Raw genomic sequence first — 14,337 nt, 5'->3', positions numbered from 1 at the left:
TTTTTCTCTTAAAGATTAAGGTGTCCTCCTGTGGCTGCTATCTCAGTGCAAGTTCTCTCTTTAGAAAAAGTATCTTACATACATAGTTTCTATTTTAACATTATGTTATAACCTAAACCTATATTTAACACACTACTTAAGAAAATTAATACAGGATTACTTTCTAACATAACACATATTAAATTCATTTTAATATTTGTGAAAAGCCAATCATAAAATATGCATTTTTCACACCACCAGTGTGTATGTATGCAGACTGGGGAGTATTGTTTTCCTGCTCAAAATTACCTGGTAATAGTGCCACTGAAAAATCTGCAGCCAAACACAGTAGTAAGCAGACTTTTTTTTTCTTTCAATTTCCAGCAGATTTGCCAAGTAACTTAATAGAAATGTCAGTGTTTTTTCATAGTTACTGTGAAGACTGAAGTATTTAGCCATGATTATTGACTTTTTTTTTCTCTTTTCTCTGTTACTTTAATCAAGTTCAACTGGAAGGGAAGATGATGATTGTTCAGATGCAGTAAACCTGCTCAATGTGGTTAGAAGAGACAAAGACACCTTTCCCAAAATGATTTATGTGCAGATAGGTTCCCCCTTCAACCAATATCTGTATCTCCACATTTAATTCTGTAAATTAATTCTGTCAGGTGAAACTCTTTTGAGCAGAAGGGTGATTTAAGCCTGGGCATTTATAAATAATATAATATAAATACAACCAGTTTCACCCTTTCCTGAAGACTGCAGATAGAGGAGCTGTACGGACACATGAGAGTTTGGGCTGTACTGGTACGCAGTTTGCTGGTCCATGGGAATGTGTGCAGCCATTCCAGGACCTCTGATAAAGCTGGATGATTTCACAAAACCTCCCTGAGACAAAGTAAAGACTACTTTTAATTAATGCTTGGTAGGAAGTTTGTTTTCACAGCTCTTTATATATTTTTTCTTTTTACTTGCTGTTCTTCATATCCTTTTTGTAAAGCTTTTTTGGTTTTTTTTCAGCGTTAAAAATCATGAAAATACCTGTGCTAACTTGATAAAAGCCTGTGGTTTTCCTCAGTACTTCACTATAGCCCAGTGCTTGTCAAGGAGAGGAAAATGCTGGCACCTTTTTGTGCAGTGTGCTGTAAACAAAGTTCTGTTATCTAGCTCAGGAGTGAGCACTGGTTCTTGTAGGATTTCTTTACCTTCATGATACAGAGCCTTTTCACTGTTAGAGAGACTGCCTGGCATTAAATATTACAACATGATAACTGAACCCAGGTCTCTGGTGCTTTTCAGCCACTGAAACTCCTCTGCTGGCTCTGATGAGCTGGTAGTGCCTAAGAAATACCAGGTATACATTTCATTCTAACATAAATATTCATAAGCATGAGTTAGCTATGGAATAAAAAATATCTGCCCACTTTCAGCATTTATTCTGTGCACCCTGTGCTGCTGGAAGAATATGATGACACACTGTGGTTTGCTTCCCCCCCACCCCCTGCTGCTGTCTGGGATGTGAACATCTGGCATCTGGAAATAAAACAGCGTAAAACACTCCACTACTTGTCTACATGAATCAATCTGCAACCCAAGCTATGCTGAAAATAGTGGCTGCTGGGTTAATTTCTGCAAGGGTTGTATCACATTCTTATGGAAGACTCAGCAGTTTTCAAATGGATCTTTCCAGATGTTCCAGGTGACGTGATTGTGTTTCACAAAAGATGTTTACTGTGGCAGAGTGGGTCAAAGCTATCTAGTACTTGATATCTTGATATAATTTCTGCCAGATTTTATTTTTGTTGTCATTCCTACTGGGCTATTTGGTATGGTGGAACAAAATATTTTAATGATTTTATAATTTGCTCATAAGTCAGATGGCAGAAAATGATTAAAGGGAAATATGACATCCAATGTTTCTTTCAGTCACTGAAGATCTCGTTAGAAGACGTGCAGAGCATAACAACTGTGAAATTTTTTCACTGGAAGAAATCTCTTTGCATCAGCAGGAAATAGAAAAGCTAGAGCATCTTGACAAATGGTGTCGAGATTTAAAAATTCTCTATCTTCAGAATAACCTAATTCCCAAAATTGGTAAGTCTGTTGTCAGTATGGTTCTTTTAAAATGTATTCACATGCATAATTTTGAAATCAGAAAAAAAACAATATCCTGCTATACTTAAGGGAATGTGCTCCTATCAAGAGTTCCTTTCCTGGTTTCTCTATTGAATTTATACAAAGGTCAGAAATTTTTAAGGGAAATTTAAAATTAAAAATATACTACTGAGATCTGAGATACAAGTCACTAGAATATGAGTATGAAACACCTTTCATGGATTTAAATTTCAAAAGTCAGGATACAGTTTAAATATTCCGTCTTGTGGGAGAGAGTCAAAGAGTTTACCATATACCATGGGCTGTGATACCACAGAATTAGCTCTTTCAGGCTCTTTTCAAAATTTCATTTTCATGCAAATCATATTTTTTGTTAACATTGAAATAATTTTTATTCAGATAAAATACTTTCTTGTGTGCTTGAACCAAACTTTCTGCAACAAAGCCTTAATGGTCTTCCTGCACCACAGAACAAGATATAATTTCATACCTTGTTTTTTTTTCCATATTGGAAGATGTGACATCCTTGGGCTGGAAAAGCTTAGATTCTACACATATTGTCTAGATGAACAATGAAAAGCTGGAAGTGGTCAGAGATTATGTTAGAATATCTCTTAGAAGTTCCTCAAGAGGAAAACAAAAATCCTAAGGTTTTAGGAGGAAGTTCTGTGCTCAGAAATTGTAGGCAAATCCTTTAAGTTTTCTCAAGGGACTCATCAGGAAATCTAAAATGAGAGATTTAGAATTTTCTAAAGTGGAGGAATCTTTTCCCAGAGAAAACCAGTTTTTTAAACTGCTTTGTGCTTCTTTGCCCCATCAAAAGAAGGACTAAAATAAGTCGGTCTTCTCTCTGTTAATGAGTTCTTAATAAGGCACAAGATGTCATCTTGTGGTTTTTCTGTCAACACTCAGGCCTCCTTCAGGTTAGCACAGGATACCACATTCAGACTGTTGCTTTTTGAACCCAAAATTTTTTCAGCAGTTTCATTTTTGAGACTAGCAGTTATTTTGTTACCATTATCTAACTGTAGGAGTTGAAAGAGTATGCAACTTGCTGATTCATATATTCTTGTATAACATGACAGCTTTCTGAGGTAATACTTTAATAACAAATGCAAAATAAAAAACAACCCCAAATCAAAAGACAACGAAAACAAGCCGCACCAAGCCCTCCCCACACTATAGAGGTGACAAAAATAATTGTCAATGGGGGCTGTGTTGCAAAATATTGAAGTTGAGGAGTTTTTCTTCCCACTGGATACAGCAACTCTTTTCAGAGGACACAGCAGTTCCAAGCACTCTTCTATATCTCTGAATATCACAGAGAAATGGTTTATATTGGCTCTGTTGGGCTGTGTCTTTTCTCTTCTTAATGCAAACCTTGATGCAGCTCTCACGAGCAGGCAGGGGCTTCTCAGGCATCCCCTGTGAGTGTGAGTGGTGCCACTGCCTTCAACACAGCTCTCCCAACGTACAGAAATACAGAAATGGTCATTTCATTACAGAAATATTGCAAAAACAAACATCCAAACTAAGCTGCACAAGTTCTTGCTGAGAAATTGATGTCATCATTTGTGAATTCTGTAGAAAATACCTCTTCAAGTTCTTTGCAAACTGTGGTAGGATTCATGTCACTGAATTTGTAGATATCTCACATTTCCCAAGATGAAATGTCTCACTATGCTTTTTCAGCCATTCCTCTTGAATTAGATATGTGTTTTATGGATTTGTGATTAAAATGTGTTTATAACTTTCCTTGTTTCTTTTTGCTTTTTTATTTTATGTTTTCAGAAAACTTTTTTGTTTTGTCTTTTTATTAACATTAAAATATTAATGTCCAGTAATGTGGTACATATTCTGATTTGTCCTTTGCCGTTTTTCTGCTTCATTGTTGCTTTAAGGTAAGCAGGTGAAATCATCATACGTTCCAGTGCTGAAAACTGAAGTAATCCATCTATGTTTTGTTGCAGAAAATGTGAGCAAACTAAAGAAGCTGGAATATTTAAATGTAGCTTTGAACAACATTGAAAGAATTGAAAATCTGGAAGGTCAGATTTTGAAAAAAGCCATTTTGCCTTTTCAGATTAGAACACTGAAGTTGTGACTCTGTGTAAAAGAGGGTGGAAGCCATTAAGCATGCCCACCTGTGGGAGTATTTTGTGGATGTGTAAATGATCCTTGGGTGCAGGGTTTCAGTAGGTTCTTTTTTGTGGCAAGCACTTCCTACTGCTGAATTTTTCTCTTTGAACTTTCCTAAATGTCTCCGGGTCACGTTTCATCTTCAGGAATCAAATGTCACACGCAAGAAGGTTCTGTGCTCAGCACAGGTTGCATTGAGGGTCTGAGTTTTTTAAAAGAGGTTTTCAGAGGATTTTTTTTCTCTTCATTGCTTGGAATCCTGTCTGTTTTATCTGTGTTTAATCCTTTATCCTGTCACTTTTGCACATTTCATGTGCAAAATATGGCGCTTTCCAAGATTAAAATCTAACACTTGGAGCAAGCCATAAACACATTCCATATTACTTGAATAATTTATGACTTGATTGTTTTCTGTTTCTCAGTTCGGATTAGGCCAGCTGCTGAACCTTTATATCCAACTTGACAAAGGAACAGTTAAAAAAAACCAAAACAAACAAACTGATTGGTTGGTTGGTTATTTGTATGTGTGTTTTGGTTTCATTTTGTTTTTCTTTTGTTGGTTTAGTTGAGTGCTTGGTTGGTTTACTTTGTGTTTTTAAGTCTGCAAACTGATTCAAGGGGATGGCTTAAATAAGAAAACAAGCAAATAGACTAAACACAAATTTGAAAATAGTGAAGAAGTAGGTAGTGTAGTACATATTTGGGAATTTGCTGAGAAAGTTGCATTTTTTTTCGTGCCACTAAATTTTAAGCTCAGCTATCAGGCTGTATTATTTATTACTGTGATTTGTCATTTACTTAGGAGTTACAACCTTTGGGATTGGCCCTTGCATAAATTTGGGTTCTTTAAATCCCCTAATAAATTGTTCCATGTTGTTTACTCTCTTACAGCCCAACTGTGCATAAAACTTAGCAGATAGACTAGGAAAGGAAAGTGATTACAGTGATGTGAATCAAAGTTGAGCTTACTCTCAGCTCAAGTTTTTACTCTTAGAGTCAAGTTTATGATTCATGGACACATTATGATAACAGGAAAGGCTAATAAATTTAAAAATCAGATTTTCCAGAGCATCTTGTTATCTAATTTATAGTTTCTGTTTGTAATGAATTGTTTTAGTACAAACACTTTCTCACCAGTTTTTGCAATTTAACCAATGATAAAGTGTTTACAATGACAGCTGAGTCCACAGAGTGGAAAATATAACTTGGAGTGAGTTTTTGGGAAGTCTTATCTTTGTACTTGAATAATATTGCCAGAGATTACCCATACTCAGAAATTAAACTCATAATTAATCCTGCTGTCTTTAAGCAATTGGATTGGATTTTAGCCATATGATTGAGACTTAGCTGAGAAGGGATATCATGGCAATCAGACTGTTAAAAAGGAAGTCCAGCTTATCTGAAAATTAAATATTTAATAGCTCATCCATGAATGTCCACAAAGTTTTGATACTGATAAAGCCAATAATGTTATGGTATTTTGTATTTTATTGAGTTTGTTTTATTCCTGTAAATATTGTAAGCTCATGAACTTTAGCTGTGAGTCACTCTCACTCAGAAAGAGTCTTGGAAAAGATGAGTTCTGATAGAATGAAATCAGTTTACAGAACACAAATGGAGACAGTTTTATATCCAATTGTGTATGTGTGTGTGTATGTATATCATGTGTACAGTTATGTTATGGACAAATTGAATTAAGGCTTCTTTCAAACAGGCTGTGAAGAATTGAAGAAACTTGACCTGACAGCAAATTTCATTGGTGAACTCTCCAGCATTGAATCCCTAAAATGCAATATTCATCTGAAGGAGTTGTTTTTAATGGGTAACCCATGTACTGAATTTGAAGGTTATAGACAATTTGTAGTGGCAACTCTTCAGCAATTAAAAGTAAGATTTTAAAACTTAAATCCAAATAAAATATGAGTGCTGTTGACTGAACATACTTGGCCTAAACAAAAAAAACCCTGTACTTGGAAAACCACTAGACTTTTTCTTAATGTTCACAGGAAATTAAATTCTATTCCAAAGAAGAAATGACTACAATAAATAATATGATAATAATTGGTTCCATTCTGATGGAACCACAATTATTCATTAACTTTTCTGTCATCTTTATTGGAGATTCTTAAACAAAAGTTTTTCAGAGTTGTTTTTTTCTTTTTCAAATAAATGTGTTTTACAGTTCTGGCAGTTTTTTCCTCATGGTTGTTATATACAATGTATTTTTAAATTATTAGCATGATTGCAGAGAGTTAGTGGGTTGTTGGTACCATTCCAGCAGTATGTACTAAACCTGAGTGTGAGACAGAAAAAAATACAAATTGGTGTAAAACTGCACTACATTGCCTTGGCTGGAAATAGACACTGAGATTGTGGTTTTGTGCTGTGACTGAGCTGATGTAATGATTTCCTGCCAATGAAGCAGTCTCAGGCCTGAAAGATGTTCTCACAATTTTCCTCAGAGAAGCACAGGCACTGCTTAACTTATTAAGAGTAGATTCAACTTTCTCAGTTGGCAGCAAGCTTAGACGTCAAAAGAAATCATTTTGGGTTGAATCAAAATCAGACAAAGACCAGAAATGGCTGAAGGGAGTCTCTACTGTATAGTCTAGTAAGACTAATTAAAATTCCTGGAAAATGCTAAAAGCAGATCTTAGAAACACAAAACCATTTTCAGATCTGAATAGAAAGTAATTGTTAATGCTTTGTAATAAAGTATAATCACATAGTGCTTTTGATATGTGAAAGATGCATTTCTAATTATAGACAGAACTTAATTATCCAAATTAAACTACAATTGAATGGATTTATTGATTTGAATATATTTATACTTTCTCACATATTTATATTGACTTTTTCTCCTTTGGGAAGTATTTGGATAGTAAAGAAATAGAACGTTCAGAGAGGATTAAAGCCCTTCAAGACTATCCAGAAGTGCAATGGAAAATCAGAGAACAGGAAGCAGCTTACCTTCTCAAAAGGGCCAGAGAAAAGGAAGAGGCTCAAAGAAGGATGCAAGAAAAAAAGGATGAGAAACAGAAACAAATGGACTCTAAGCTTGGATGTGACAGGTAACAGTGAACAACAACAGTTTGTGAGTAAACATTATTCTTTCTTTATTCACAAGTTTGGCTTTTTCCATTAAAGAATTTATATAATTCCACTTAAGTATTTTGTTCATAGTTATTGTTGATTCAAGCAGAGTTATTTCTCCTCATGCATGTTACCTCTAATGAAAAATATAATTAGTTACAAACATAATTTATTATTGACCTGCAGACACAGTTCAATAGAATTTTTTCTCCCAAAACTCCAAGCTAAGTTGTCTGGGTGCCAAAATAGTTTAATAAATAGTTTCTTTCAGGAGAACAGCTGGAAATTGTTGTTTAAGGTAAAGCAGGGGTTCCAGAGAAAGCAGCTGTTCATCTATAATTGCTTTTGCCTTAGCATCTGAGGGCTGAAATGGAATATTGCAGGCCTTTGGTGTTGGTTTTCCCATTTCTGCCATTTCATGTCACTGACATTACCTGGGCAGCAGCAGGATTTTTGTCTGGTGTCATCCTCTATTGCACTTGCTGCCCATTTTATTTTTAATCCCATAGAAACTGTTCCATGAAGCTGCCTGCAGAAATTTGTTCTCATAGATCACACCTGTATCGTAAATTTAGTTGTCTCTCTCTATTGATAGAGATTTATAGAAGCTTACAGCTAGGGAGAAAAAATTATTCAGGTGTTAAGATTGCATTTGAGGAGATGCTCATTGCTACCATATAAATTCCTGATCTTATGTTGGGAATTCTTAAACAGCACATGGACTGAAGGTTTTTTCTCACCTGAAAGTTGTGAGGGTATCTGAAAATTCTTTTCTGAAATTAAATCTGTTGAACTATCTCTCAGGGTTTTCAGGGGATTAGGTACAGCCATACTATCACTTCATAGTCAGGTAAATAAAAAACATTGTGTCAAAATGTGCTTTGTTGATTGACAAAAGAAGCAGAGCAGAGAACGTTCTCCAAATATATAAGATACCAATCTTGATAGGAATTGTACAGTTATTATTGGGTTAAAAAATATTATTGCAGTAATTTATTAGCAAGTTACTTTTCCTTCACTTCATTGGGGTAATATTTCAGTGATCTTGTGTAGCCCAGACTCCCCACAGAAAAAACCCAATCAGGCAGAAGCAGATGGAGAGCAAGAAAGATGCAGAACTGTTGAAAATGATGATGATGATGAAGACAGAAAATTTTGGGAGGAGCCTACACCATACACTCCAGAATCTAGATTAGAAACTCACAGATACATGGAAGAAAAAAGGAGAGCTAAAGACAACGCAAGGTACTTCTTTGTTTTAATATCTTGATGAATTGGAGGAGAAATTTTCAAAGGTGCAGAGAACAGGCAGATGATTGCCTGACATTAAATGTTACTGAGAAATGACAGCTTAAATGCCTGTTGATTGTTAAAATAGACTTATACAGTCTAAACTAAATATTCAGATTGTTGATTTTGTTTTCTTTCATTTTCTAAACTTCATTTTGTACTCCTTATTTTATTTTTCCTCAGAGTTTTTAAATATAGGTTTTTTTCAACTTATTTTTATGCAGTTTAGAAGTTCCACTTTTCTGGCAGCTAACTGTTTTGTGTACTTCGACATTTAACTTTCTGCTAAAAACATTTATCCATACTGCAGATTGCATTATGTAAAGCAGGCCATGCTACAAGTTTTTTGCCCAAGTGGCATTTCAGGCACTTTTTCCATATAACTGATAAATTTTTTCTCATACTTTATCAAAGATATTTGTCACAAGTCATAAGATTCTTTTATCTGTGCTATTTGGCATGGTGAATCTGAAGAAGTCTGGTCCCTGAAAAGCCTTTAAAACTTCATAAATTTGTTCCTTGTTTTGCTGAACATGCAAAATATATGCAGATAATAGCAAAACCCTGCAGTATTTTATTGCTTCTGGCTTATCAGTTCCACAGACATTGTAAACAGTGTCTTGTTGTTTACAGTGTCTTTTTTTTCCCTCTCTCTCTTCTACTTATATAACATACTTTGTGCTGGAGGTTTTTTTAGCTGTTCTTTTTAAGGACTTGCTTTTTAAAATTTTTGTCAAGGCTAAGTATTGAAAAAGTCAGTCCTAGGGAATTCTCCAGGAAATCTGGAAATGTGCATAACTTGTTGTTATTATTAATTCAAGTTCTAGCACTTTCCTGGAAGAACTTCTGTGAAACTCATGTTCTAGCCAGTTTGAGTTTTGCTGTGTTTGGAAATGCCTTGGTCTAGTCAAAAGCAAATGTGTTCCAAATGCTTCCCTCTAAAAATTCAAGGACAGTCCAAACAGTGTTATAATAAAGATATAATAATTAATTTCTGAATTTTTCTGAATTCCCAAAGCATTTGAAAGAGTTTAAAAATCCTTTTATGGGTCATTTGATTTGGTGTTGAGAAAGTTTCACAGCATCTCCTTAAAATGGCTCACATGAATAGACAATTTCATCTGGGAACAGATTGTTAAAAGCTAACAGGTGGTGGGATATAATTTGTGAGGTGTTTCTGAGAACATCCTTTGGACAGTGGTGGTTCATTCACTTTGCATTTAAGTGTCAAGTCTAGGAATTCAGGTGTGGAGACTGGCAGCCCACAAATCCCACACAAAAGCTGATTTATGTTATAGGATAATGTTTAACACTTGGATAATTGTCTTTCTTAAACAGAAATTGGTTTTATGTAGTCGTTTCACTAGGTTTATTTAAATGTTTTTCTTTCTTCTTCAAATCCCTTGTATTTATAGACCAAATCTGTTTTTATGGGCTTTTTCCCCAAGGTGTTCTAAATCTATAATATCTTATATCTATCATTAGTGATTTACCTTTAACATGCTCTTAGTCTTGAATTTATGGTAAGAAATAGGTTCAGGAACAGAAAAGAAACAATGCACTGTTGTTGGGTTTTTTTTGAGAAATGTTTTCCCTTTTAATATGGTGATTAAAGTGGTCATACCCACTATATTGACCAGCTGAAGAGTGGTCAATATAGTAGGTATGACCACTTTATTGAAGAGTGGATTAATGCAATGTGACAATTACAGTGCTGTATTTTTAAAGCAAACTCCATATTTTTACTTAGGTGTGATCAGACTTTTCTTTTTCATGTTACTAAGATTCCTTGCTCTTCCTTCCCATGCTCATAATCTAAACATTTACACAGGAAAATACCAGTATTACAAGTATCAATATATTAATACCAGTATTACAAGTCTTAATAATCTTACTGTGATCTACTTTGGGCAGATAAATTTATCATAGCTTGTTTATTGTACTAAATGAAAGTCAGTTTAGTTTAATTGCTCATAGCTGGAAATGGATAGTAAATGTTAAAGTAATATATCAGTACATCATGAGTAAATCTGGAATATGTATTGCATTTTTTGAACTAAGAACACAGCAAAAAATGTAATTTATGCATCAACGAATAATCTATATGTCTGCCCTTTGGTCCTACCGTATCCTATTTAATGCTGCTTTTAATCTTTTGACCATTAAAATTCTTCTTGCTAGAGCAAAATTAGTGATTGAGAGACAGATGCTGTTTGAAGGCAAGCCAGGCATTTGTTCAGTGGGAGTAATCAAGTGAGCATGAATAAAACTCTTTAGAATTGCTTGCCCATACATCAAACCAGTTATCAGTGGCAACACCTCATGATGAGTTTCACCATTTATAACTAGAAAAATGTTCCATTACATACATTTAAGCCATCCTTATTTTCTTGTGGTATACCAGATAATTTGATATATTTCTGTTTGATGAGGACATGGTGATATGCAGAAGAAGTCACTGTCCATGTAAGTTGTGACATTATAAATTATTTGCTCATCTTTAGATGATGTTCTTAATGTGCATGATGCAATCTGTTTTGCTTCTGCTCTAAATTGTAGCCTTAACATCAAATACCAGATAATTCTTATGTCTTGCCATCCTCTTCTTTATTTTTGCTATTTTACATAATAATGCAACTTTTTATTGATTAACCATAAACAATTTTTCTTTCTGTTTTATTAAGGGAATCAAAAAAGAGAGAGAAGACTGCTTGGACATTGGTCACTGCAGAAGGAAAAGTTCTGAATGTGAATGTGCCTAAGTATGTAAGGTTAAGAGATTAAGCAGTCTAATCTCTCTGCAGTTGATTTGGGCAGCTATTTCAATATATGTGACAATCCAAAAATAAGAAGGCTGAGAAATTCTTGTTGCAGTATTATATTCCTTGTTGGAAAAGTAGATTCTAAATTTATATTCTGATGCTGGAAGAAGAATCAGTTGTCATTGCGTTAAGTGTTGAGGATTGTTTAATTTAACAACTTCCTCTTTCAAGATTGAAGAACTTGTTTTTCTGTAAAATATATAAGATATTTTAGTCTTTTCCCTTCTATAGTAAGGCTCTTTCTTGGAGCATCTTCTAATAGTGTAAAAAGTTTAACTGTTGAAGATAAATGTGTATGACAAGTCACTTAAAATGTGAAAAAATACATTCCAGTAATATTTCTGGACAAAATCATTCTGTCCTCTGATGACGGGTGTAAGGATAATCAGCTTCTGGCAAGAGGCCCTGTGGCCCTGAGTGAGGTCTCCATCAACAGAGGATGGGGTTACAGAGGAGTGTCTTGTGTTTTACCATTGACAAAGGCACTTGGATTTTCAGGTGTTTTGGAATGAGTTTCCAGGGATATCAGCCATTGATTTTACTTGAACCAAACTTTCATTTTCTAAGGGAAAGCAGGGGACTGAGTGCAAATATTTTTCCTTATGAACAGCTCCCCATAGGGTCTCCTGCAGCAGAGTGGGATGAGAAAGTGGCCACTGACCTCTGCAAAACCAAATCTATGCACATGATTATCATTAGCATGAAGACTGCTTTCTAAATCTTGGAAATTCAGAAATACTTGCAAATTCAAGAAATTATATGCAGTGCACATTTTTCAGTAGAACAGAGAGAATTAAAGGCAGTGCAAGAGTTTAGTGTCATGTAGAGCCATGTTTAGTCTGTCTGTACCAGGAGATACTTTCCATTGTATTGATGTACTTTTTCCAGTAAAAATGTATTGACTAAAAAAATATTTGTATGATTTTCTAATCCAAAAAGACAAGCCTAAAATAATTTAAATCTTTTGTTAGTAGAAGTTACTTGCGCCTCCAAAAAGCAGGGACATTTAGACTAAATCTCTAGCTATCTTTTTTAGACGAAACAGAGTTCACTGTTAGTAGCATCCTTGTTTGTGTCACCCGAGTTTTCTGAATTTAGTCTGTGGATGTGCCCACATAGAGCCAGACCAATGAGCATTTTTTGTCATGACTTCAACAAGAATGTCACAGCTGTTCAGTGCAATCTGGCAGTGTATTGGAGAGACATAAAGAAAGAGATACAAATAAGCAGATGGTGTTCTCCAAAGTTTTTGCTTCAACGTGGAAGTCTCACGTCCATAAAAATGTCCAAACTTCTCTGATGTTCTTTTGGAAAGTTAGCAAGAGGAATAGCTGCTTGCTGCTGAGGACAGACTGTTTCTGTACTTCAGTTCTAATTAAGATTCCTCCTGGAAAATTTTATAATTCTGTCCTCTTGTTCACCCTTCATGTTTTAGTGGATTCTCAAGATCAGTGATGCAGTAAGACAGGAAATAAAACTGTTTTGTATTCTCTGCACTTTTCCAATAAAAAATACTTGTAAACTACAACCTGTAAACTTTCTTGCAAATTGACTGTCCCAGAATATAGGAGATCCAGGAGTGAAAAGCATATCTGGGAAATATTTTTATTGCTGAAAAAATTTATCTTCTAATCTGTTAACATTTGAGCATCTTTCTATTACCAGAACCCATCTTTTTTAAGTATTTTAATGTCACTGAAATAGCCCAGATAAATTATATTAAGCAAAATCCCTTCATATAATACTAATAACTAATTTATCAAAAGCTTCTCTTTTGTAGGTAATTTCATTCTTTTTTCCCTCTGCTTTCATGCATGGGAAATATTTGAGCATATGAGCAGAACTTGTAAGTCTAGACTAGATCTCCTTACAGTTGTAATAATAGATGGCATCAATTTATAACTGATAAGATTCATTCCCAATTTTAAGAACACAGCCAACAAATCACAAAAATACAGCTAATACAATCTACAGGCTCATTTTCAGCACATATAAAGCTTATAGAATCAAGGATATTATGCAGATCATGTTTTACTCTGGAAATACACAGACAGATTTTTATACTTGGGACAAATTAATTACTATGAAAAAAGTGCATGTCTTTTGAACATACAATAAGGTTAGAATTACAAAGATCTGTGTTTTTCATGCATTTTGGAACTGTTTTTTTCTGTGAAGATGTAATAGAGCAGACAGGTTTCACCAGCAGATGTCTCTCGTTCTGCATTGTCAAAATAAGCTTAATTTTAACCAACCTTCAGCAGAGGATTTTTTTCTCTTTCTTGTGGTTTGAGTAGGGAGAACAGAAAATAAATATCAGAATGACCTTGTCTCAAATGCCAGTACTGGAGCAAATGGCAACTGTTTCTAAATTATCACATGACATTGTCTAAATGGTGTTTGTATTCATCTAAAATTGCTGACATTTGAACTATGCTGTAATGTTTGCTTATTCACTCCAGCAGTATTTATCCTGGAGCTGTTTCTTGTCATTGTCTTTAGGCTTCATTTCTCTCTGAAAGATGATGAAGAAAACAACCAGATCATCTTGGATCTTGCTGTTTACAGGTCAGATCTTTTTTCCCAATAATTTTTGCCACTCATAAGATGTAATACACAGTTTTTCAATTATACTGCTCTCTGTAATGGGGACTTTTCAAGAAGAAAACAAATAATGTAGTGGATAGTGGAACCAATCTCAAAACCTGGAAGGAAGTAAAGCTGAATAAGCCAAAGGCCCTTCAGACTGTTCTGTTAATCCTGAATGGACACTGTGTCTGATAATCCTTTTGGGAGCTGATGTTTTTCTGCAGCCCACAGGCAGGTGTCCTCCACACTTGTTCTCTTATACATATGTAAAATCTTTTCCATTCTTCCTTTGCAGATAAGGGCTGTAGGG

The 14,337-nt window shown here is 34.7% G+C and overlaps 1 protein-coding gene across 2 annotated transcripts in view; it reads left to right on the top strand.

Annotated features, from left to right (window-relative positions):
• The window catches only part of LOC135443406 (dynein axonemal assembly factor 11-like), a 52,121-nt gene that overhangs the window by 17,170 nt on the left and 20,614 nt on the right, over positions 1 to 14,337 (top strand). For both annotated transcript variants that reach the window (XM_064703624.1, XM_064703625.1), the window contains 7 exons: positions 1,906 to 2,073; positions 4,065 to 4,142; positions 5,948 to 6,120; positions 7,105 to 7,304; positions 8,380 to 8,571; positions 11,301 to 11,378; positions 13,941 to 14,006. In XM_064703624.1, coding sequence (XP_064559694.1) covers positions 1,906 to 2,073; positions 4,065 to 4,142; positions 5,948 to 6,120; positions 7,105 to 7,304; positions 8,380 to 8,571; positions 11,301 to 11,378; positions 13,941 to 14,006 — 955 coding nt within the window. The remainder of the gene's footprint in view (positions 1 to 1,905; positions 2,074 to 4,064; positions 4,143 to 5,947; positions 6,121 to 7,104; positions 7,305 to 8,379; positions 8,572 to 11,300; positions 11,379 to 13,940; positions 14,007 to 14,337) is intronic.

This window comes from Zonotrichia leucophrys, chromosome 2 (genome assembly GCF_028769735.1).
Source record: "Zonotrichia leucophrys gambelii isolate GWCS_2022_RI chromosome 2, RI_Zleu_2.0, whole genome shotgun sequence".
Taxonomy (NCBI): Eukaryota; Metazoa; Chordata; class Aves; order Passeriformes; family Passerellidae; genus Zonotrichia; species Zonotrichia leucophrys.
This window is presented reverse-complemented; position numbering and strand designations above follow the sequence as displayed.